The 22415-nt window shown below is 37.9% G+C and overlaps 2 protein-coding genes across 13 annotated transcripts; one reads left to right on the top strand and one right to left on the bottom strand.

Moving 5' to 3' along the window:
- The first annotated feature begins 2017 nt into the window (after window positions 1-2017).
- Window positions 2018-15694, top strand: LOC103722175. 7 transcript variants are annotated; one of them, XM_039132971.1, is made up of 13 exons: window positions 2018-2177; window positions 2273-2360; window positions 2457-2567; window positions 2641-2685; window positions 3155-3453; window positions 5201-5263; window positions 6336-6398; window positions 6629-6691; window positions 7573-7635; window positions 10259-10318; window positions 13087-13227; window positions 14590-14682; window positions 15054-15694. In XM_039132971.1, the coding sequence occupies exons 5-13, from the start codon at window positions 3226-3228 to the stop codon at window positions 15510-15512; spliced, it is 1233 nt and encodes a 410-aa protein (XP_038988899.1). In that variant the 5' UTR covers window positions 2018-2177; window positions 2273-2360; window positions 2457-2567; window positions 2641-2685; window positions 3155-3225; the 3' UTR covers window positions 15513-15694. The 7 variants fall into 7 exon arrangements, with proteins under 7 accessions (XP_038988899.1, XP_008810853.2, XP_038988898.1 ...); XM_008812631.4 differs by lacking the exon at window positions 2273-2360 and having other exon boundaries at window positions 2457-2544; XM_039132970.1 differs by having other exon boundaries at window positions 2273-2544.
- Window positions 15695-15842: 148 nt separating this feature from the next.
- LOC103722177 (probable inactive receptor kinase At5g58300) lies at window positions 15843-22252 on the bottom strand. 6 transcript variants are annotated; one of them, XR_003388545.2, is made up of 5 exons: window positions 21995-22252; window positions 18932-20346; window positions 16482-17113; window positions 16276-16402; window positions 15843-16178 (listed from the first exon to the last, which is right to left on the bottom strand). XR_003388545.2 is itself a non-coding variant. In XM_026810427.2 (4 exons), exons 1-3 carry the CDS (start codon window positions 22006-22008, stop codon window positions 16485-16487), a joined length of 2058 nt encoding a protein of 685 aa, XP_026666228.1. In that variant the 5' UTR covers window positions 22009-22252; the 3' UTR covers window positions 16255-16402; window positions 16482-16484. The 6 variants fall into 6 exon arrangements, 3 of the variants coding, with proteins under 3 accessions (XP_026666228.1, XP_008810858.1, XP_008810859.1); XR_005514542.1 differs by having other exon boundaries at window positions 15851-16178; window positions 16276-17113; XR_001880288.3 differs by having other exon boundaries at window positions 15851-16166; window positions 16276-17113.
- Window positions 22253-22415: the final 163 nt, after the last annotated feature.

The following is a 22415-nucleotide window of genomic DNA, read 5'->3' as shown; positions in this document are numbered from 1 at the left end:
ATATCCTCCTAAATATTGATTTGCATGTATATCCTCCTAAAACACTTGTTTTGTTGTTTTACCTTTTTTTTATCCCTATTTTTGCATGTACCCACACCATTTAATGCCATTAAAAAATTAACGATTTCAAATTAAAATAAATAAAATATTCTTAATAGGTAGATGTGCAAAAGAAAATATTTATAAAGCGATCGTGATGGAGGACAAAAAAATAATTTTGAAATTTTATTTTATTTTAATTAAAATAAATATGATTCATATTAATGGTGTCAGAAGAATAGGAGTATTTGTATAAAATAAAAAATAAGAGAGTGAAAGTTGTCCTTCTTGGTAAAAAGTGAAAGAGAGTTTTTTTTGTATGATTCAATTTTTTAATTATATTTTTTTTCTCCTAATTAGTTTTCTTCCAACATCTTTTTTCTATTTTTTGTTTGGTATTTGTTCTATATTTTGGGTCAGCACAATCGATCTACTCCATGTAGCATGTTGTAGGCATTCGTTGACAATGAAAATTTTCATATATATAATTATGAACATTCTGTTAATCACTTTAGTTGAAGTTTTATATTAATTCAATCAAAAATATTGTTTAATACATCTGAGGGCACGTGAAACCTATGTATCACATTTCTTTTACTAAGAAATACATACATGCAAGGCTCAGGTCATGTTGCATCTATAGTGTGTTGTAGTTTGAATGCAAATATTTGTGAATTCGAACCAAGTGCATCGTAAGATTAACTATGTTCTCTTAGAGTTATCTAACAAACAATGAAGGGTCAAATCAATTCAACAAAGTCTGTATGAGCGTGTTTAGTTGGTTGTTTATCCATTTGGATTAGTAGGTTCCAAATCCAGGTGTCACAAATGCACATTTGTGGTTTATACTTCATCTTAAGGAGATCAAGAACAATGCCACCAATAAGACTATGCTTATTTGCTCATCAACGGGAAAGCATCAAAACAAATACACAACATTGTCCCATTTAACGAAAGAACTTCAATAGCAACAAAATAAGGAGTTTATGCAGCATGACTATTTAGTATATAGAAAAAGCTCATTCGAAAAGCTCTAAAATGAAGCTTCTTTCAAAAAGCTGTATTCAGCTTTCTGAAAAAGCTAAAATAGTTTTTCGAAAATTCTATCAAACATCTCTATTTTATATAAAAGTACTTTTGAAGGGCTATAAAGTGCTTTTTGGCTCTCCAAAAACTCCTGTAAATGAGGCCAAAACACTTTTACAACGATATCGGCAACTTTAAACTCATCCTTTGGAATACTTTTCTGTGTCCAGCTACAAGCCGTGGTCTCACGCTTTGCCCTATCGGTCTTATACATTTTAGCAGCAATCATTGGCGCGAGAGGGTCATCTAGATTTGGGTCTCAGTAAACATTTATGTACCATATTGAGATCAAAATTTTAGGACGCACTGTGACCCTTTTGCATCTTTACTAAGGTTCTAAGCTCAGTCTCATTCCATTCAACAACAACAACAAAAAAAAAAAAAAAAAACCAACCAACGACACCATGATCTAGAAGAAAACAAAAACAAAAAAAAATGCCATCACAAACACTTCAATAATGAATAATCTGATTATTTATATATATTTTGAGAAGTCATCCATCTACTTAAAAGATCCATAAATATGATATCCTTAGTATCACTTAGAGGCAGGATTTGTCATCCACGGAGTGTTGTGATCATTTGTTCATGTAATTATGACATATTCTGATCGAAAAAATTTAGCTAAAATGCTATGATGTATCAATTGCGCTTATCCCTCGTCACGCCGTACGGTGCCTACCGAGGGATATAAACGCAATCGAGTCGCAGGCTGGCTAAAATTTCCCGTGGAAAATGGATCGGGTCGCATCCAATCTCTCGTTTTCTACGATGCTTTTCCCGATGTAACTTGGAAGATCACGGGAATCACAAATCGGATGGATGCACCGAATGAACGGCTTGGATTGTACGAACGAAAGTTGACTTTGTGAGAGGCTTCGACGGGCCTATCACCGCGATATCGCGTCTCGCAGCCCTGACAAAGAGCCGTTAGATGGGTTTTGAAGCGGAAATTTCACGCGGCTCTTGGTGATCGCAGTCGAATCGCACCTCAAGAACTCGTCCTTCTTCCTCCGATCCGAGCTCCGTCCATCCTCGAGCTTGGTTTTAGGGTTAGATTTCGTCCAGAATTGCAGTTAATTGGCGAATTTGTTAATCTTTTTGGTTCCGGGGATTCTGATCGCTAAGCTCGGGTTTGTTCCTGCAGCTTTAGATCTCGGAATCGGAGGGCACCTCAAGAATTCGTCGTTCTTCCTCCGATCCGAGCTCCGTCCATCCTCGAGCTTGGTTTTAGGGTTAGATTTCGTCAAGAATTGCAGTTAATGGGCGAATTTGTTAATCTTTTTGGTTCCGGGGATTCTTGATCGCTAAGCTCGGGTTTGTTCTTGCAGCTTTAGATCTCAGAATCGGAGGGCACCTCAAGAACTCGTCGTTCTTCCTCCGATCCAAGCTCCGTCCATCCTCGAGCTTGGTTTTAGGGTTAGATTTCGTCAAGAATTGCAGTTAATGGGCGAATTTGTTAATCTTTCTGGTTCCGGGGATTCTTGATCGCTAAGCTCGGGTTTGTTCTTGCAGCTTTAGATCTCGGAATCGGAGGGTTTCTTTCTTCGGGGCATTTAGGTACTCTTGATCTCTGATGTACTGTTGGATTAGCGTTCGATCCATTCATTCTTTTTTTCTTTTTCAGATTTTTCTTGTATTTGCATGAATTAGTCGTTACGTTGTCAGATCAATGCGGCGTATGTGTGGATTTGTTGGGACTTCATTGTGTCTGCCATAATATTCGTGTCTGGAGGATTGGGTAGCTTAGACTAATATTACCTTTCTTCGAAACAAATTGGTTGATATGTTGGCCTATGAAACTTGTTGTGATTTCTTGATTTGTCTTAGAATGAATCATGTTTCTGTCAATAAATTTGAATCCTGATGGATTACCACCATTTTACTCTATGTTCCTGTTAAAGTTTGAATACTTTTTCCTCTAATATATGCATAACATGAGATTCTTGTCAAGGAATATAATTACTTCGATCGTTTAGTTAGTAACATACGAACCATAACTATCTGACACGCCTTCTAATGACTGCAGCAAGAGACACAAAACTGGGTGCTGAATGGAGAGGTTGGATTAGTTTTGTTGATTTGTTGTCCAGCTGAAATATGGATGGAAGGAAGAAGAAGAATAAGAAAAAGAAAGGCAGTCAGAGTAAAGCTGCGGAAGATGCTAATGCCAATGCAGGAGAAGTGACAATGCAGGAGCAGAACCATAGTCCGGCCACTGAGGAGAATCACCATGCACACAGTTCGGGTAATGCAGATGTTCAAATTGCCGGGGTGTTGGAATCTGACATAGAGCTGGAGAAGCATAAAGTCTACGAAGAAAAGTGTGTAAGTGCATCTTATATACAGACAAGATCCCTCTAAGTTAAGTGGAATTGATAGTGCACCAACTAGAAATTTCTAGTATTGGCTTGAGTATTACAATGCAGACAATTGATACTTCTCAATGCTTTTATTTATTTCTCGAACACATTTAGCCCCTGCTTGGATGCAGGTTCCTGAACCTGCTTGATATTTCTCACACATGGGAGTTGCCAATAAGAGAAGGCTAAGGAAATGAACAGGTGGAAAGGGTAACTCATGGTTGTTGATCCCCCAATTCCTGTATGCTCAAAAGCATGAATTTTTAAAGGTGACTTTTAGTAACTTAAGATCATGTAATCACAGTCTCCTCTGGATCCTTCTGACTTGCAATTTTCCAACATCCTCTGTTCAAATCCCATGGCACTCAGGCATCAAAATCAGTCCTTAAGAAACCAACAATATTGATATCTAGTATATCTTTTTTATCGATAACAACTATTTGTAATGAACTGTTAATCGAAGAGACCATATTCAAAATACTAGGTTATTGGCAGCACTCCAATTTCTTAAATTCTTCAACGAGCTTACTCATTTTATGTTCCATCAACTCATAATTTATTAATAGATTTATTCAGGTTGTCCTTTTATACAAATTTCTTTTGAGAGTGTCCATATGGTTACAAACTAGGCCATAGCCTAGTGGTTGCAACCCTCCTGTCAATGGAGTAGTTTCTGTGTTCAGATTTTGGCAGGTGTTACACCAATTGTTTGACTCAGTAATTCATGTTGGCACTCTCATCGTTGTTTTTTTTCACGAAAAAGAGTGAAAAAAGTGCAAACACTATTCGACATTCAAAAACCAAGTATTTTTTTTCCAGCATGTGTTTCACGCAACCTCATGATGAGGTGAAAGATGGCATTGACCACTACCATGATCATCAATCATTTTCCCTAGTAATTCAGGTTAGATTTATAATCTTTGGTCCACAATAATTCCTATTAACTATCAAGATCCCGCTCCCCCCCCCCCCCCCCCCCCCCAAAAAAAAAAGACCAAAAAAAACTATATGTTTTCTGGTTTTACCGAAGTTTTTCCAAATCCTTTCTCACAATACCAGCCTTATTAGCTTAGATTCCCCACACCTCTTTCTGGAACCTTAAACAAAACTATGAACACCTCTCAATACCGACATCTCCGCAAATCTTTAGCACAAGTGTTTGTACTATCTCCATCACTTTGTCTACAACCAGTACAAACTCCTATGCCTCTTCGAGTATGATCATTCTTCACCTTACCCTTCCTAACTTACATCCATCTCCTCTATTGTAGAAAGATGATGTTGGTAGATTAAGTAAAATGTTTTTACTCTGGATGTTAAAAGTTCTGAATATCTGAGGATTCATTAGGGGTTTCATCATACTTCAAAGTTTAATCAGTAGTTTAGGGATATTGACATCTATATATTTATTTTTTTTCCAAAAAAAAAAAAAACACAATCATCCATGTAAGAAGCTTAGGAAGGCTATATTATGAAAAAAATATCTTTTCGTGTTTAATATTCCTCAAGTCTTGAGGTTCTTGTTGTGCCAAGTTTGTAACCAAGAATGTGCATGTGTTTTGAAGCTCTGAATATGTTCTGGATATATTCTTTGAGGGTATTTCCTTTTGATTTCAAATAAATCTAGCTTGACATAGTAGTGCATGTATTTTCCCTTTTGCCATATCCTAATACATCCTTTTATATTTTTTCTTGAAATGTATGCCTTACAGGTCAGGCTACAGGAAGAAATTAGACAAATAGAAGACGGGAAGAATTCTTGGCTTCAAAAACAGGTACCGTTGGTGTGTTTGTCTTTCATTCTCGGAACAATGGTAATCAACTATTTAGTGAAAAAGTTGAATGAATGAGCATATCATATTATATATGGTTTAATCTAGATAATCTTCTTGTTTTCTTTTATGGTGCACCCCTGCTCCCTTCCCCTTCTCATCCCTACCCCTACTTGCTTCCCCCTCTCCCATTTTTCCAACCATACTGTAATAAAAGTTTGCTGATTGTCCTGAGCTATGCATATGAGGCGTACCAAACTGGACCAGTAGGAACTGAGATCGTTCAACCACTTAATTTGATCTCAGGTCAAAACAAGCATGAACCGGGTTGAACTATTTGGTTCTGCCTGGTTTCAAGGGGTTTTGGGTTGTTCTGAAGCTGAATTGGGTTCTTTTTTTTTTAATAATCCTCCCCTCCCCTCTCTCTTCATGCTTCTCGGCTTTGGGGACTCCTCTCCTCTATTGCGACTCCATTCACTAGGGTTAGGGTCCACCACCACCACTACTGCCACCGATGATAACGACCATCGTCTTTCTCTTCTCTCTCTCGCTTTGCCGCTCTCTCTCTCTCTCTCTCTCGTTCTCTCCATCATGCTGCTGCCACTATAGACAATGACATGTATCGGGGGCTGGAGATCACAGATTGAAGATCGGAGGTACTCCTATCTCTCCCTTCCTCCCCCTCCCTCTCCCTCTCTTTTGCCCCCACTCTCTCGCTCCCTTTCCCTCTCATTGGTTCGAGTATGCCTTGGGTCAATACCGTATGGTATTGTTCTGTACCAACTACTAGCCGGTGGTACAATCCCTAGTACTGGTTCTTGTATAATATAAACCCTGATTTTATTTTTATTTATTTTGGAGGTGTGGGGAGAATACTCACAAGAAAAGAAGGAAAATATTTTACTTCCATTGTTGTTTAGAGTTAGGAGACTGGACTCACTTAATACATGTACATGCATACTTTCTCACATGCATATTAATACACTTTAATGTTGTTGTTATATTAATAGAATTTTTGGCTATAACTCTAGCACTGAGGCATTTGACACATATACTTGTAAAATTTATATTACAGGTCAACTTGGAAGAGAAAATTAAAGTTATGCAAAATGAAGTAGACTCTTGTTCTCAGAAGGAGGTAGTTGCTATGACATTTATCTTGTATTTTTTTAATTTTACTTGAGAAGCATGTAGTTTGACTGGAAAAAAGAAGTGCTGAATAGGGAGAACTCAAGGCTTCATTCATACTTCTTTCTTTATCGTTTTGTTTTCCTTTTATGTGTGCTTGTGCATTTTATGATTTCTTTTACAACCAAATTAATTGCAGTAAGGAATTTGTTTACTCCCCCCCCTTTCTTCTTAATGCAGGCTAGCTTAGAGGCAAAACTCAGTGATTTACAGATTGGAAATGATTCAGTGACACAGAAGGAGGTAATTGTTTACGATATCATTGTTAACCATTTATTTATCTAAATATCGTGAATTGAATGTAGAGCAAATTATCTTGAGGTTGAGGGAGCAACCTATTATGTACATAGCTTCCAGACGCCTGTATCTATTAGAATTGTGTTTATGTATAGATGAGCCATAAGCTGGAGCAGGAGGGGGAAATTGCTGATCGGAACAAATGAAGTGAATACACTCTGGAATCATCTAGTTGATGATGAATACAACTTATTTCATAGATGCATTCTTTTTTCTATTAGTAAACTCATAGGTAGTAGCATGCTGCACGATTCGTTTTTTCAACACAATATTAAGTAAAAGTGATATTTATGGGCATAGTAAAACGTGGCAGCAATAGGATATGCTTAATCATAGAAGTGGTTGGAAATATCAGGCTCTTTTTACAATTCATTATTCTACTTGTAGGAATTCTACAAGATCTGGTCATGGTTTCTATTGCTGAAGTGAATCTAATGCTCAGGTTATAGAAGCTAAACCAACTAGATAAGAGCCACTTAGGAGATAAAAATCAGCAGGCACAGGATGAAAAAAATGTTTTGGACCATAAATAGTACTTATTTTAGTCATGTTGTTGCATAAACATTCAAAATACCCAAGATTTGTTGAGTGACTTGAGTCATTGTTTTGTTTTAAGAAATAAAGCATGGCATTGAGCCTTTCAGTGCTACACACTTCATAGTTCATAAAAAGATTGACATGTAAAACAAATATCTATCTAAAGTAACAATTGTTAGTTTCTGTGTTTATATATGAATATTTTTTATGTTTCTGTAGGACCGTGCCTTCTAGGCTCTGCAGAAAATTGTTTCTCCAACAGATGTGATGCTAATTCCATTTTTGAACAGGCCATCTTAGAGGACAGAGTCAAGGATATAGAGGCCATCAAAGACATCTGGGTATTAAAGGAGGTAATTGTTTGGATTTAACATGTCCTGTATATATATTGTTTCCCTATTGCATATTGGACATTATAAAGTTAAATATCTGAACTGGTAAGTTAATCAGCTACAGCGAGAGGTTCTTCTCTTTTTGTTTTTAAAATTATGTTATGCATTTTATTCTCTCAATAATTATATTATGCTTTTTTTTTTCTCTCAAAAATTATGTTATGCATTTTTCATTAAGTATGGTAGTTCACTTGACACTCTGTATCCTGGTTACTTTGTGTCCCTCACTTACCCCTTTCGCCCCCTTCTTCATCCTTCTTTGTACTGCCTGTACCCTTACGTCTCCAGCTCTCTTGAGTCCACTTTTATTTGCCTTCACCTCCCTGTTTCTTAATTCTGCTTGCTAGACCCTCACTTCAACCACACTACTACCACCCCTTCTACCCACCTTGGCCTCGCCCTTCCCCGCTCCCAAGCCTCCACATCCCACCCTCTTCATATAAATCCCCAAGAGTAAACAATAGGGACTGGTGTGACAATAGTGAGATCTTGATGACTGAACTGTTGCAAAGAGGAAAATTGCAGCAGCTTCCTTCCAGATCTGGTTCAGATCTGTCAAAACATTAATCCTATGCTTGATTTGCAGAGCTCCATGACAGTTGGCTGCAAAAAATAAGTTTAGAGAGCAGAGAAGAGAAGATAGAAAGGAACTTAAGGAGAACTTTGAGAAAATCTAAGGAAGAACGAAGGAGCAAAAAATGAGAGAAGAAAAGATATTAGAGGAACAAAACTAAAAGAAAAATAGAGAGGAGGAAGAAGGGAAATAAAATTACTAATGGGAGAAGATGAGAACAGTGAGAGCACGTAATTGTGGTTGCCATCTAAATCTAATAGAGATGGAAGGTTCAGATTGAGGTTTCATTGTTTTATTTGTTAGTGGGCTTAACACCGAAGCCAAACTAGAAAGCAAACACCCGACTCCTTTTTGTATTTTTGGTCTGGTCGGCCACCTGATAACTTTCCACTTTCAGTTTATTTAAGACTCTTAAAAGGAAACAAAGCTAACTTCTATTGGCATCCAATTCTTAGTGATTTGAGCATCCATTACATCTCTATACAATCCCTAAAAATCTGAAAATGGAATCCTATTGCAATCTAAAAATAATGCAACTAAATACGACCCAAAGTATATCACTTCAGGCTCAAAGTTAAGACTGTAAAAGCCCTTTTTGTTGGCCTTAGCTGCACCAGAGCTTTTGTTTTTGTTTTTTTATCAAAATTTCAATTAGGTCAACCAAACACAGAACAATTGAACTATTGGATATTTTGCTAAAAGTGTTTCTGTTGGTTGTTATATTATTCATTCACATAGTGTTCCTAAAACATTGTAGCAAGCCAAACAGACCCTTAGTTGATAAACAACAATATAATCTGGCACCTTGTATTTCTTTCAAGTGCATCTTTGCTTGTGCATTAAGCATCTGTCCTTTCAGATTCTCTAGGAATTATGCTTGCATAGTTGCTTTAATAATATCTCAACTATGCAACATTTGGACATCTCCAACTCCTCACAACACATACCAAGCTCTAGGAGGACAATTTTTTCAAACATGCATCATGATTAAGTCATCCATACCACCACCATCATGACACCTTGTTTTTAGTCTTTCTCTAAAACCTTCTAGAGATAAGCAGCACTATATCCAATAGCAACCATAGCTTTTCATTGATGGGTAAGTAAATAAAATCAAGAAAAGAAATGATGGGTTTGTTGAGCACCACTCTAAAATGCAGAAAACTAGTTATCTGATCATTGATTTGTTATAAGTCTATACTAAATAAACTGCAGTCCTCCTTATAAGTCTATATGAAAAGTTGCCTAAATCCAATTTAATGTCTTGATTACATGTGAAATTTCAGTTTTGTGAACATCTCAATCTAGATCTTGATTTCCTCAACACCCAACCTTATGGGTCTAGGGAGGATTGATATTTACACAAGTGTCTTGAAGAAAGCTTGAATCCTTTACGGGATTATTCGTACTTTCACCATGCCCTTGACTATTAGAGCATAGGTAAATGAAATCCTCTTGCAAACTGCTTCAAGCAGTACATAGTGCAAAAACTGACTGAACTTTTTCAGTTTTTGCGGTCAACTAGCTTTGATGTCATTTACTCTTGAACCCTTTATATTTGCATCTGTGAAATGAACAAGAGTATGCAAGACTTATCTGCCTGTGACATAGTCAAAAGCGAAGGGACAGAGGAGATATCTATTTGGATTTTTAGCTTCGCTTATACATCTTGTACATTGTATTACCTGTATAATCCAATCTTACCCTAATAGAAAATAAATAAAGAGATATGGGTGTTCTCCTAAAATTGGAATTGAGAGTTGTCAAGAGCTAAGTCCACTTGTCTTATTGGGGTTATATACCTTCCTGTTGTGACGATGTTGGGATTGACCTTTGCTAGTTATTTCTCTATTGTTGATTCACTATCTTATCAAAATCTTAAACATTTGGGAAACTGTTTCATATATATTATGTTATTGTACAGTTTTTTGTTAGTTTTCATCTATAGAGCTCCAAAATATCCCTATTTGTTATATTTTATTGTTTTGAATTGTTTTTGGGGCTGCCCAGACTTCGATGTGGGAAATGATTGCTAGACTGGAAGAAGCCAACATTGGTCTTCAAATGCAGGTACACTTCCACTATCTTGGTATCCTGTCCTCCTACTTGGTTATATAATAAGATTTACAATTTTCAAGCATTCTCCACATTATCATATCTTTGCTGTCTCATGCACATGTATCATCTAGTTGGTTTTTCTTGAACTTTTATTTTTTTTAACTTCTTGTATGGAAGTAATGGAGTACAAGGTAAATCTCTAGATGGAAGGCTATACATTTTCCCTTTGGGACAAAAGATGACAGTGCAACAACGAGATTTTGATATGTGCTCCTTTTCCATATTATGATACTTATATGAAATACTGTATGGACACATGCGAACACATAAGCAGAGGTGAGGGGTGAGTGCCTTGTGCTGCTACAATTCCATGGATAAGAGATTCTATTGAGGTATCATTATCTCTTTCCATGGAAATTTCAAGGATTTTAAGTACTCTATTTTGTATCTTTTCTTTATCCTTGGGTCCTTGCAGATTTGTTTCTTGATGATATTCTTCTATTCCCAAAACCACGTAATCTAAATTGATCCAACAATTGTGTCTTCTCTGCTTCATACAGGGCGACCTTCATGAGGATCGGACCTGGTTGCTCTAATGAAGTGTGCACATATTGATATTGTTGGCAATTCTTAATCTCATTAAGTCAGATTAGAGCTATAATTATTTAGGCTATTTGGTTCTTTTGTTATTCCATTAACTCATGCCATTACTTGTAGAGCTCTCACAAGTCAGCCAACATTGGAAGGAGAACATTCAACACTTAGGTTGTGTTTGGTATTGCTTCTGTTTTAGAAAAAAGAGGATAGAAAAAGGGAAAGAGAAGCTAGAAGCTACATTTTCTAGCTTGTAATAGAAGCACTTTTTTGACTTTTCTTCTTGCAGTCACTTTTTAAATGATGTTACCAAACAATTTTCTGCGAAGTGTTCCTTTGATTTAAAAGTCACAAAACCACTTAAGCAATACCAGACACACCCTTAGACTAGGATGCTCTGCTTCTTGTCAGGGACAAAGTTCCTTATGGGCACAAGCATGTTTGTATGTATAAAACCCTCGTTAATGGCTTCTTAAATAGATGCAAGTTCTGGATAGTTTTATTTGTGCAAGAGCCTTGTGTTGACTACAAGAATTACATTTATCTTGGAAATCTTTACCTGATTTGGATATGCGGTTTTGCAAAATATCTATCTAAGAATGTTTGTATACAAAACTTTTGATCTTGATATTTACTACCTTAAGAAAAATTTGTCAGCTTTGCTGTGCAGTGCATGATTCCATTCATGGCCTGGTTTGAAGGCTGGTTCCTCTGCCATTGCTTTTGATCATGCATTGACCTTATCATCTTTGTAAGGAACAAATGCTTCTACATAGGTCTTCTTTTATTTTGATGAGATGACTTTCATGGGTGATAATTTCATTTATATCTGCTTGGCAGTAAGGTATGCACCATAGCTACTTTGTGGGGCTTGGTGTTGCTTTGTTCTTGCTACAAGTAATGTTTTTTTTGTCCCTCGTGCTCGCCTAACTAAAAGCTTCCTATAATTTGATCAAGCTTAACCACGGGGTTCTTTTGTTTATGAGGGCACCATCCTAATTCCATAATCCTTCTTGATGGTAGCTTCATCAATTTTGATCTCACAGCCCCTTAATATGCAGTTCCTCTTGGCATACTCTATTGGTGGTTTTCCTTCAGATTATTCAATTACTCATATGTTACGTCAACATGAAATATTCCTTAACCTTTGTTTTCATGATTTTTTTTTTTTTTTTTGTGTGTGTGTTTTGTGGGAGGTTGTTCTATTTCACGTTTTAAAAAAAACATCTTTGCTGTATGACTGAGTTTAACTGTCAAATCATGGCTTAAATTGATGCAAAAGTTCTACTTCCGGGTTGGATGTAGGTTCACTATTCTACTTTTAGCACCAAAATATTGTGAGAACAGGATGTTAATTAAATCATGGATAATTTAACAGACAAATAAAACAGGGCCTGAGCATCAGTTTGTATACTGCCTTCTCACCAGGTTATCCATGTAACTTATCCTCTTGTCAGCTGGCAGATGTCTTCCTAAAATCTGATACTACTAGTCACTTGTTTTTTCTAGCGAGCAAGCATGTCTGTCCTTGATCTTGAGAGATTAAGCACTACTTGGTTTGCACTTTTCTGCATTATAATTGTATAGGTTGTAGGGAAATTTTATTATGTTATAATCATTTTGCCTATGATTTAATGGTATCAATCGTAAACAGTCTGTGTCCTTTGTGTTTTTACATGATATTTCTGCTTTCCACACTCATTTTCAGTATCAGTTTGTGAATCTAAAGATTCATTCTGCAATAGTTTTTTCTGTAGTTTTTCAAGTTACAAATCCCCTTATATTTCATTCATCTATTTTATTGTGGGATATGGAATTTATCAGAATGTTTTGTGGCATATGCCAAAACAATTTTCAAAATCAATAATCATCTTTTACGTAATCCATCCAAGCTTGAGTTAGCCAATCCACTGAATGCAATAATAAAGGCTGGCCGTATCTTATCAAATTGGTTGATTCAGATGTAAATCTGGAGTGATAGAATAATTCCTGGGTTAAAGCATGTTGATATGATAGAGTTCCCTCAATCTTGGTATATCTTAGTGGGTGTTTGATTAGTGCTTTAAGCCTTTAACATACAACAAAAGTGTCTTGCCATGTGCACGTCATGCATCGACCTAATAAGTTACTCAACTAGATTACTGTCTGTGTTTCTGATATGACTATTAAATAACAAAGCCTGTCAGGTAAGGGAGTTGGAAGAATCTAGAAGCAATATTCTTCAAGAAAACCATCGGTTAGTGGAAAGCATATCAGAATTGGAATTGCGGATACGACGCCTTGAAAGGGAAGCTTCTGCCTATGCAACTTCGAAAGTGATGACAAAGGTTAGTTTGCACCTGCTTTTCGATTGCAAATGCTCTTTAAGTTTATTTTGCTCTTTATATACTTGAACTTCGTCAAATCCATACATGTTTGTCAAAACTCGAAAGAAAGAAACTACTTCAGTCCATCAGAAATTCCTATGATGCAATTATTTTGCTACTCATTACCATGAAAGACTGGGCTTGTACTCTGTCCAATGCAGTGATCCACCATTGACTGGTCTATTTAAGAACACGTGCTAAAAGAAGTAAGAACTTTGTAATTGAAAGGTCCCTCCAAATTTATATTTAACTTGTGCGGGCCATCTAATCTGATTGTAGCTTGTTATGCTACATGGCAAAGTGCAAAGTGACAAGCAGTACCTTGTTATGCTATATTGGCATTTGAAACTTGAATTATATGAAATTTTGCATTCCAATTACTGAATGTGTTAACCCTTTCAAATTCTAATATTAATGTTCTGTAAATAAATCAGCCAATATAATCCTTTTTGCCGAGCAATCGGCTTTCTAAAGAGGATTGAGGGTGAGGGAGACACATGCACATGCACACAGAAAGAGAGGGGGGGGGTGGGGTGGGGTTGGTTCTGAATGGTTGACAGGGAAGGAGGGAGGAAACAAACTAATTTGATAGGTGTCTGATCTTAGGACACAAACTGTGACAAATATTTTGGGAACTGCTTCTCATTCCAAATCTATTGGCATGAAATTTCTTCTTGCGACTGCAAAACTCTAAATTGCTGGTTGATGATTATTATGAAAATTACTTGAAGTGAGTTTTTTTCTTTCATTCTTTGCGCTAATTAACTTTGTAAACTTTGACCTGTTTTCTTGAGAAACTATATCTGAAATCAGAGTTATGGTTCTTTCCTTTCTGGTTGGTCGAAAAATTATCTGAAACAAGAGTTTAGCATTTCCAAAGAAGTTTGTGGTTTTTGACATCATAACTGAATTACTTTTTTCTCTTTTCTTTTAAAAAAATAAAAAAAAGCTAAAGATGGCAGCTAAGGCCATCAGACTTCTATCATATTGCCATGCTTAATTCTCAATTAATGTGGGAAGAAGATAACCCTCACTGTATGTGTCTTTGGTGGTTCTTGTATGCTACCTGTCAAACTTTAGTTTGCCTGGCATCTATATATGTTAGCAAAATTTGTATGAAGATTATCCTCAACTACACCCCCCCCCCCCCCCCCCCCCCCCCCCCCCCCCCAAACCCCCCCCAAAAAAAAAAAAAAAAAGCTTATGAAGATAATCGTTGGAATTGGGCCTCCTTCCTAGCCGATCGCCCTCTCCTTTTAGCATTTTTTTGCTGAAAACTCCTTTTAGCATTAAAAGTAACAGAATGTCTTGTGTTTGATGCAGTTCCCTGAAGAGAGAAAATCCCTTGATCGGATAGAAGCAGCCCATGCATTAATTGAGAAGCCAGATTCCGGAATTGGGGAGTTTGCTGGAAAGGTAACAATGGGAGGTTCAGACTATTTTCTCTGTGCTGCTTTCTTGATATATTCGAGTATATTCTATTTTTCACAATAGCCATTTCTTTAAATATTTAGTATTTTTGCATAGTTTGTTGGTATAATAGTATTGGATTCTAAACTTGATCCTTTCTTTCTCAGCATCTGATTCTTTGCCAATAGAGTGTGAAATATTAGGATTGAATTAAGTTTTACAGTGATCTGCCTTAACCTTGACGTTCTGTATCACCAACAGTTCACAAGCACATATTAGATCCTTCAATATCATTTTTCCCATGTAATTTGAACTGTAGTGATTATACGAGTAAATAGTTTGTGTACATCTCAAGGTGGCCATGATTTTCTGCTCAGGTGACCGAACATTACATGGAGCCAAATCAACATGCTGCTTCTGCTGAACATTCAAACCCTGAGCTTAATCATGAAATGACCCAAGCGAGAACTTCCACAGATAACGTATCAGGGTATGGTGAAAAGATATCTGAATTAGGCGAAAAGGGTCAACCTTCAGTTGGAATTCATGGGAGATTTAACACTAGCAATGGAATTGGGGACTTTGTTGCTGATCCTGGAGTACGATCAGCACAGCCTCCGGGATTAGATGAACCAAGGATTAGCGAAGATATTGTGTCAGTTCCACTGGATGAGATCCAAATTCATGAGGAAGATTTGCAAGGCATGAAGAATAATGAGAAAGCTCCAGCGGTTCCACTCTCAGATGCCCCTTTGATAGGGGCACCATTCCGCTTGATTTCTTTTGTTGCCAAGTATGTCAGTGGCGCTGATTTGATGAGCCAAGACAATTCTTAATCGAGCTGGTCAGCTGTTTGAGATCGAGTTATTGGAAAAGAAAATTTTTTTTTTTTTTTTTTTGGAAACGATAGATTTTTTATTTGTTTTATGCTATTATAGATATTATTTGTAACACTAAAAATTGAATTTGTTGCTGACCAAGATTTGCCTTCCATGCATTTCTGAAGGTTTGTGTAGTATGGGAAAAATGGAGCTGTTATGATACCTTCTTTTGCCAGGGAGGCTGTTGAAAGACGAGCTATGTTTGTTGAATACCAGTAATGCAAGTGTCTGGATTTTCCAAAAAAATACTCGGTGGCCGCGCACACACATACAGGTAAAGAAAGATTTACTCCTGGTAAAGAACCACTAAGAAGAGCTCATATATTAAACCCATATACAATTGTACAAAGTTGTACGAATAAATGAAATCAAAATTAAAGAGTATTAAGTCTAAAACTAAAGCATTTATCGTGCAATGAGCGATCATACTCATAAACGAGGAATTTTAAGCATGCATGTATTAGTTGTCATTTTGCAGCCGCTTGTTAAATCCACTTAATTCCATAGTCTCCATAAAAATAATAATTCATCGGGGCAGAAACTAGTTGAGGGCTTTCCATAATCATCCTCCTTTGGGTCATCCGCGGCTGTGAGAGCACAAGGTTATACCTGCAGACATTCCTGAAAGCAGTTGTGTTTTAACTGTTATCAGTGTGCTCCTGTCTCTTAATAAAACTACCAGAAACTTCATCCTTGGATACGTGAAAATGAAAATTACCAATCAAATTATGCACGAATTAGTACCAAAGTTGTCGCACAACTACCAAGCCCGACGCCAGATGGAACATGTTACTGGCTCTGCACGCTCCTTTGTGCACAGCACACCATGCATAGATTCAAGCATCCTTACATAATTGAAACTCTCTAATGGAGTCAAATCAGTTGTCTTAAAATGAAATCCAGAAGCAATGCCATCTCACTCACCCCTCATGATGTTCGCACAACGGAGTCCTCAGGCTCGCCTTCCAAGGATGGCCGGCCTTTTGAGCCAAACTGCTGGATCTCCCCGATCATCGTAATCACCTCCTCCATTCTCGGGCGTTGTTCTGGAGTTCTCGCTACACAACTCATTGCAATCTGAAGCATCTGAACCAACTGTTCCTCGATGTTCTGATACCTCAACAGCTCCACATCAAAAACTTCAGCAGTCCACTCCTCCCGGACCACGGATTGGACCCACCTTGGCAGATCAGCAACATCGTCATGCCCTTGGCCCTGAAGTGGAGCTTTCCCGGTGAGCATCTCAAGGAGAAGGACCCCGAAGCTATAGACATCAGACTTCTGAGTGATCTTTCGGGTCTCTATGGTTTCAGGTGCACGGTAGCCCACCACGACCCGGGAGAGGTTGGCAGGAGGATTCATAAGAGGAGAGAGGCCATAATCAGAGACAAAAGGGTTAAGGTCATGATTAAGGAGGACGTTGGAGGATTTGATGTTTCCATGGACAAACTTTGGACCACCTTCAGAATGAATGTGTGCAATGCCATGTGCTGTTCCAAGTATGATTTTCACCCTGGAGTCCCAGTCCAGTGGAGTCCCTTCAGTGCCTCTGTTTCCTGTCCATCATCAACATGTAAGTCCAGTGAAGGGATTTAACACATAGCTGGTTATATTTACATTAACAAAAAATCTTCTGCTATACCTTTGAACTCAAATGCAAATTAAAGTATGGCTAGCTGAAGTACCTCATACCAGTAGGAGTATATATTATTAGTTCAGATCTACAAATAGGTACTTGGATAACAAACTAAAATGTAAGTCTGCATGATCTAGACGTCATTTCAGCTTCGAAATTATCTTCATTTAATTTTATTATACTAACAAGCTTCTAATTTATACAAGTGCATTGGTCCATATCCACACAAACTAGCAAGAAACTCTGAACCTAACATGCACACAAGATTTTCTAGATTCCAACAAATCAGAAAACAAGAGACTACTCTCAGGACCAAAAGAACAAGGGCATAAACAAGCAGTTTCTAACAAAGTTTTCACCAGAGTCAATGTGCAAATGACTACCTCAGTCTGCATCTAATACAATCCTAAAAATAATCTAAATAAATAGCCATGAGCTAAACAATGTAGGTAGCCCTTCCCAAATACCCCTAACCCCCCAACCCCAGTAAACATGGGTTTTGAACCTAGGCTCCAGTACAACTACTAAGAGACTTTACTAGCTTGGTAAGCTGACATCTTCAACCTATGGTTGGCATAAGGTTTGTTGGTTATGGCTATTTTTATAATAATAAGTTAGGAATTTAATTGACAAGACCAAATGGCTCGGATGGTACATATATAGGTCTTTACTAATACCATATCTTCATATTTTTGATTTTCAAATTATTTGTTTCCAACCATTAACCACAAAATTTGATAAAATATAAGCATCATTACTTGTACACATTTTTATGCCAAAGGTATTGAAACAAGATATACCTTCTTAAAAACTCGTCTTATATTCCAAATATGGCAGTATTTCATGCATGTATTTTGGGCAGCATATGACATTACACTTCAAAGTAGGTCAGATATCAGACTTAAATTTACACAAAGTAGGTCATGCTTGTTGAGAGCTGCACAAAAGCCTTCTGTACTTAGCTAAGAAAAAATTGTGTTCTGCTTATCAAGATTGCCTCCAATTTAGCAAACGGTCGAGGATCTCATGCTTGGTCCTTAGAAAGTTGCACATACATTTTGAGTCCATCAATTGCTTCAAATTTAAGTCCAATATGTGGATCTAAATGAATGAGTAATAAGCTTCAGATCTTGATGAGTGGAAGCAATGAGGAGAAAATCTGGGCTAGGCATGCCATACTTTTCAGTTATCATAATCTTTGCCAATCATTGAGAGGCCTGAGATCACCATGAAATCATCTATGGAGTGACAATCTTATTAGGTGTTCTAATCTACTTAATAGGAACGAGTCACCTCGTGTCAAATCATTTTGGAGATTTCTGTTCTTCCTTTTTGCTTAATTTATTATCAGAGAAAAATGAAAAAAAAATAGTTGGTTTTACTGTATTTGGTCCAGACCTCGAGGGGAACATTTGACAGTTAGTTTCAAAATGTGTACTTGGAAAAAAGGCAACAATTTTTTTAATTTCAATTTACAGCTTGAAAGATATCCCAAAGATTGTTTTTAGTATATATTACGGGGATTGGGAAGATTGTCAATAATGTTATTTAAAAACATATATCTACATCTAATATCAATCCTACATAAGCTAGGAGTATTCACAATCTTACTCTGGTTCATTCAAAGGACAATTTTTAGTGCAGCAAGCATTTCATAAATCAAACTCATGCACTTACATAATCTATACAACAATAACAATGAAAAAAATACAAACATCAGGCTTTTAGAGAGGCATACCATGCAAGAGGGTAGAGAAGTTGCCAGTGGGAACATAATCATAGACTAGAAGCTTTTCATCTTTCGAGTAGTAATAAGCACGAAGTGGAACAAGATTAGGGTGCTGCCCAGCCCTTTCCATTATCTCCATCTGCTGTTCAAAGTCTCTCTTCCCCACCACCACCTCCTTCAACCTCTTCACCACCACTGTTGTGCCATCCTCAAGAGCAGCCTTATAAGCTGTTCCATAACTCCCCTTCCCAAGGACTTCAGCAGAAGCTCTCAGCAGATCCTCCAAGTCAAAGTTATAAGCACAGCCCTCAAAGTAAACCAACTTATTCTTCTCAGCCATTTGAACTCCACTACTGTACTCCTCTTTAGGCTTTTCAACATTGGAGCCCTTCTCCTTCGATCCTCCGCTGCTTCTTCCATCCTTCCTCCTTGAAATGCATATAATTAGAACCATTGCAAGTAGCAGCAGCAAGGCCAATGCCCCAGCAACAATTGCAATTATAAATCCTGTACTAATTTTTTTCCCAGATTTTTTCTTATGATTTTGGGGGAATGCTGGTTGGGGTGACAAGGGAGGAGAAAATGGTGAAAATGGTGAAGGTGAAGGAAGAACTGCAGAGCACTGAGGTAGAGGTGGGCCACATAATTGAGGGTTTCCCAGGAATGAGTCATTTGGAAACTTTTGGAGGGAAAAGGGTATGGAGCCATTTAGATGGTTGTAGCTCATATTCATATGTTTTAGCCTTGGGAGTTTCAGGTCAGGGATGGGTCCAGAGAGAGAGTTGTTTTGTAGATTCAACAAAGAGAGTTGAGACAGGTTTTGAATTCCCAGGGGAATTTCTCCTGTAAAGGAGTTATATGAGAGATCAAAGGAGACGAGGCTGAGAGAAAGTGAGGCTGGTATATCTCCAGATAAATTATTGTGTTGCAGGTAAAGATATTGCAGGGAAGGAAGTGACATGATATCAGATGGGAGACTTCCATTTAGATGGTTAGATCGGAGGCTCAAGACTCGGAGGGCATCAAGCTTGCCAAGTGTATTTGCGGGGATTGGGCCGAAGAGCCCAACCCCTGGTAGCCTGAGGGCAAGGACACGAGTTTGGTCTGCTGTACATGTCACTCCAATCCAAGAGGAGCAGACTGAGGTGTTGGAATTCCAGTTGAGTTTGCGGCCATGGTGGACTGCATCAACAAATGCAAGGAGAAGTTGCTTATCAGATTTTAGGTCACCAGTTGCTGCAGAGGGAAAGCACAGTAGGAGGAAAAGAAAAGGAACGGATGGAAAAAAGAAGCATCTGCAGTTGAGGTAACCCATGCCAGTTTTCCGAATCGGAAAAAGGAAAAAGAATGGGAATTCTAACTTTCTGAAACAAAACCAAAGAAAATGACTGGGAATTTCAAGTGTTGGGCATCTTCCTCTCCTTCTGCAGTGATAAAAAGCAAGAGTAAATACATGGCCCAAGCACTAGAAACAAAGAACAATCAAATCATACTGTGTTTTAACTTAAGATATGCTCCAAGAATAGTTTTGCGCATCCAAACACACACACCAACACACACCAACACACACACACACACACACACACACACACACACACACACACACAAAAAAGCATGCCGTCACAGAGAGAGAGAGAGAGAGAGAGTTGACAAAAGCAACAAAGCAACAGGCTTTCAGCTGTCACTTGCTTAAGGGTAGGTGATAAAAAGAGACATGATTCTCTTGTTACTATTTCCTAAATCCACAAGCTAATCTCAGTTGAGTTGTTGAGTCCTCTTTCGAAATCCACTACGTCTAAACATGTCCCAAAGAATTGTCAAGAAGAAAAGGACACCACTTTGAAAGAATACCGCCCACTCAAAGAGAACCAAACTTTTCTGGAAAGCATGCTATTAGTCCAAAAGCAAAAGCTCATCTTATTTTCACTTACTAGCAAATTAAGAGGTGCTTAAAACACAGGAAAATGGAAGCTTTCCATCCCTCTCAAAAGGCAAAGAGGAAACCAAAGGCCCACCAAAACTTTCAAAGAAGAGAAGCTCAATTCCTACCCAACACTTGGATCTCACCTCGCCTACTTTTTTGTGCTAATACAGAGCAGCACTTAAATCAAGTAAAAGAAATGAAAAGGAGCTATGACAAAGGAAAAGCATCAACATTTTACTCCGCAAAAAGGAAATTATAATAAAAAGTAGGGCTATCAAATGCGCCACCTTGGTACGGCATTAGACGCACCCACTAAGCGGATATAGTAATTAATAACAAGATATTCAGAGAACTCGAAAACAACAAAGGGAAAAATTATTTAGCCTTACTAAAATGAATCCTTCAGCTATAAACCCAAATCTCACCGGACTCAAAAAAAGAAGACTCCATTTCTGGAAAGAATAGCCATTAGAGCACCCAAAGTTCAGCTAAATCTTCAGTTTTCAAAGAATTCTACTTAAACAATTAGGAACGGAGAGGTTGCAATCAAAGAAAGAAGCAAAACAGTTGGGACCTCGAAACACTGGAAATAATCAAGTACATTAATATCTACACTGCGATGAAGGTAAAAACTGATAAGGCCAGCATTTGGACTCCAAGGAACAAACCATGGCCGGAACAAGAGCTAAACAACTTGAAATCAAAACCCTATATTTAAAAGTAAAGAAAATTTTGAACCTAGAACATTCTGTTCAAATAGTGAATAAAAGTGGCTCGTGATTACTTTGAAAAAGAGCTTAAGATCAAGCTTTTACGATCTAGGCAACAAAGAAGCACTTGGTTACCCCTAAGAACCCGTCACAAACGCCGCAAGAATTCAAAGAACAGCAGGAAAAGACTGGAACTTTCACCAAACCGAGACGATAAGACAAGATTTTCATCTAAATTCGAATAAAAATTCTCAAAATTCCAACATTGCAGGCTCCAAAACCTCCCTTATAGCTAAAACCGTAGCCTCCAGTTCGAAAACCGAAGAAATCCCCGCAAAACCTCAGGGCATTCCAGTAACAATCCAAATGTTGAAGCTCAAGACCTACTATTTTAGCTGAACTCAAGGAATTAACAGAAAATACCTAGAAATTTCTCACCGGAACCCAGGCATCCCTCCAAGAACGCGCCGCTGGAGCGCCCCCGGCGGCCCGAGCTTGCACCCAGAGCTCCACCCGCCAAATCTCGAGGCTCTTAGAGCGCCGAGACCTCCAATTGAGCCGGAATCGGGGTTACACTATCTGAATGGCGCCAGTTTTAAGGCCCTTATAGGATTCAAGACGGGGAGGGAGAGAGAGGAGGGGGGAAGAGAGAGAGAGAGAGCGCTCGCGCTTTTGGCTTCGATGCCGACGAAGTTTGGAGGACGCGGAAATAGGCCGTTTTGAAGAATTAATAGGCTAAAGCATTGTACGGAATTACTAATATGCCCCTTACTCATGTCACGCGAATCGCGCGTGTTAAGAGGAAGCGTGGAACCCATGATCGGTTCCAGGGAAACACAAATAGCGGCTGTTAATTCCA

Source organism: Phoenix dactylifera, chromosome 13, assembly GCF_009389715.1.
Source record: "Phoenix dactylifera cultivar Barhee BC4 chromosome 13, palm_55x_up_171113_PBpolish2nd_filt_p, whole genome shotgun sequence".
Lineage (NCBI taxonomy): Eukaryota > Viridiplantae > Streptophyta > Magnoliopsida > Arecales > Arecaceae > Phoenix > Phoenix dactylifera.
Note: the sequence above shows the minus strand (reverse complement) of the source record. Positions and strands in the feature narration are given on the sequence as shown.

Excerpts from the sequence above, each read along its gene's own strand:
- LOC103722177 (XM_008812636.2), bottom strand. Across the intron at positions 17,114-18,931 it reads CTTCTCTACCCTCTTGCATG|GAAACAGAGGCACTGAAGGG; the intron begins GTATGCCTCTCT and ends GATGATGGACAG.
- LOC103722175 (XM_008812634.4), top strand. The coding sequence starts at position 3,226 with ATGGATGGAAGGAAGAAGAAGAATAAGAAAAAGAAAGGCAGTCAGAGT. Across the intron at positions 7,636-10,258 it reads ACATCTGGGTATTAAAGGAG|ACTTCGATGTGGGAAATGAT; the intron begins GTAATTGTTTGG and ends GGGGCTGCCCAG. Across the intron at positions 14,683-15,053 it reads TTGGGGAGTTTGCTGGAAAG|GTGACCGAACATTACATGGA; the intron begins GTAACAATGGGA and ends TTTTCTGCTCAG.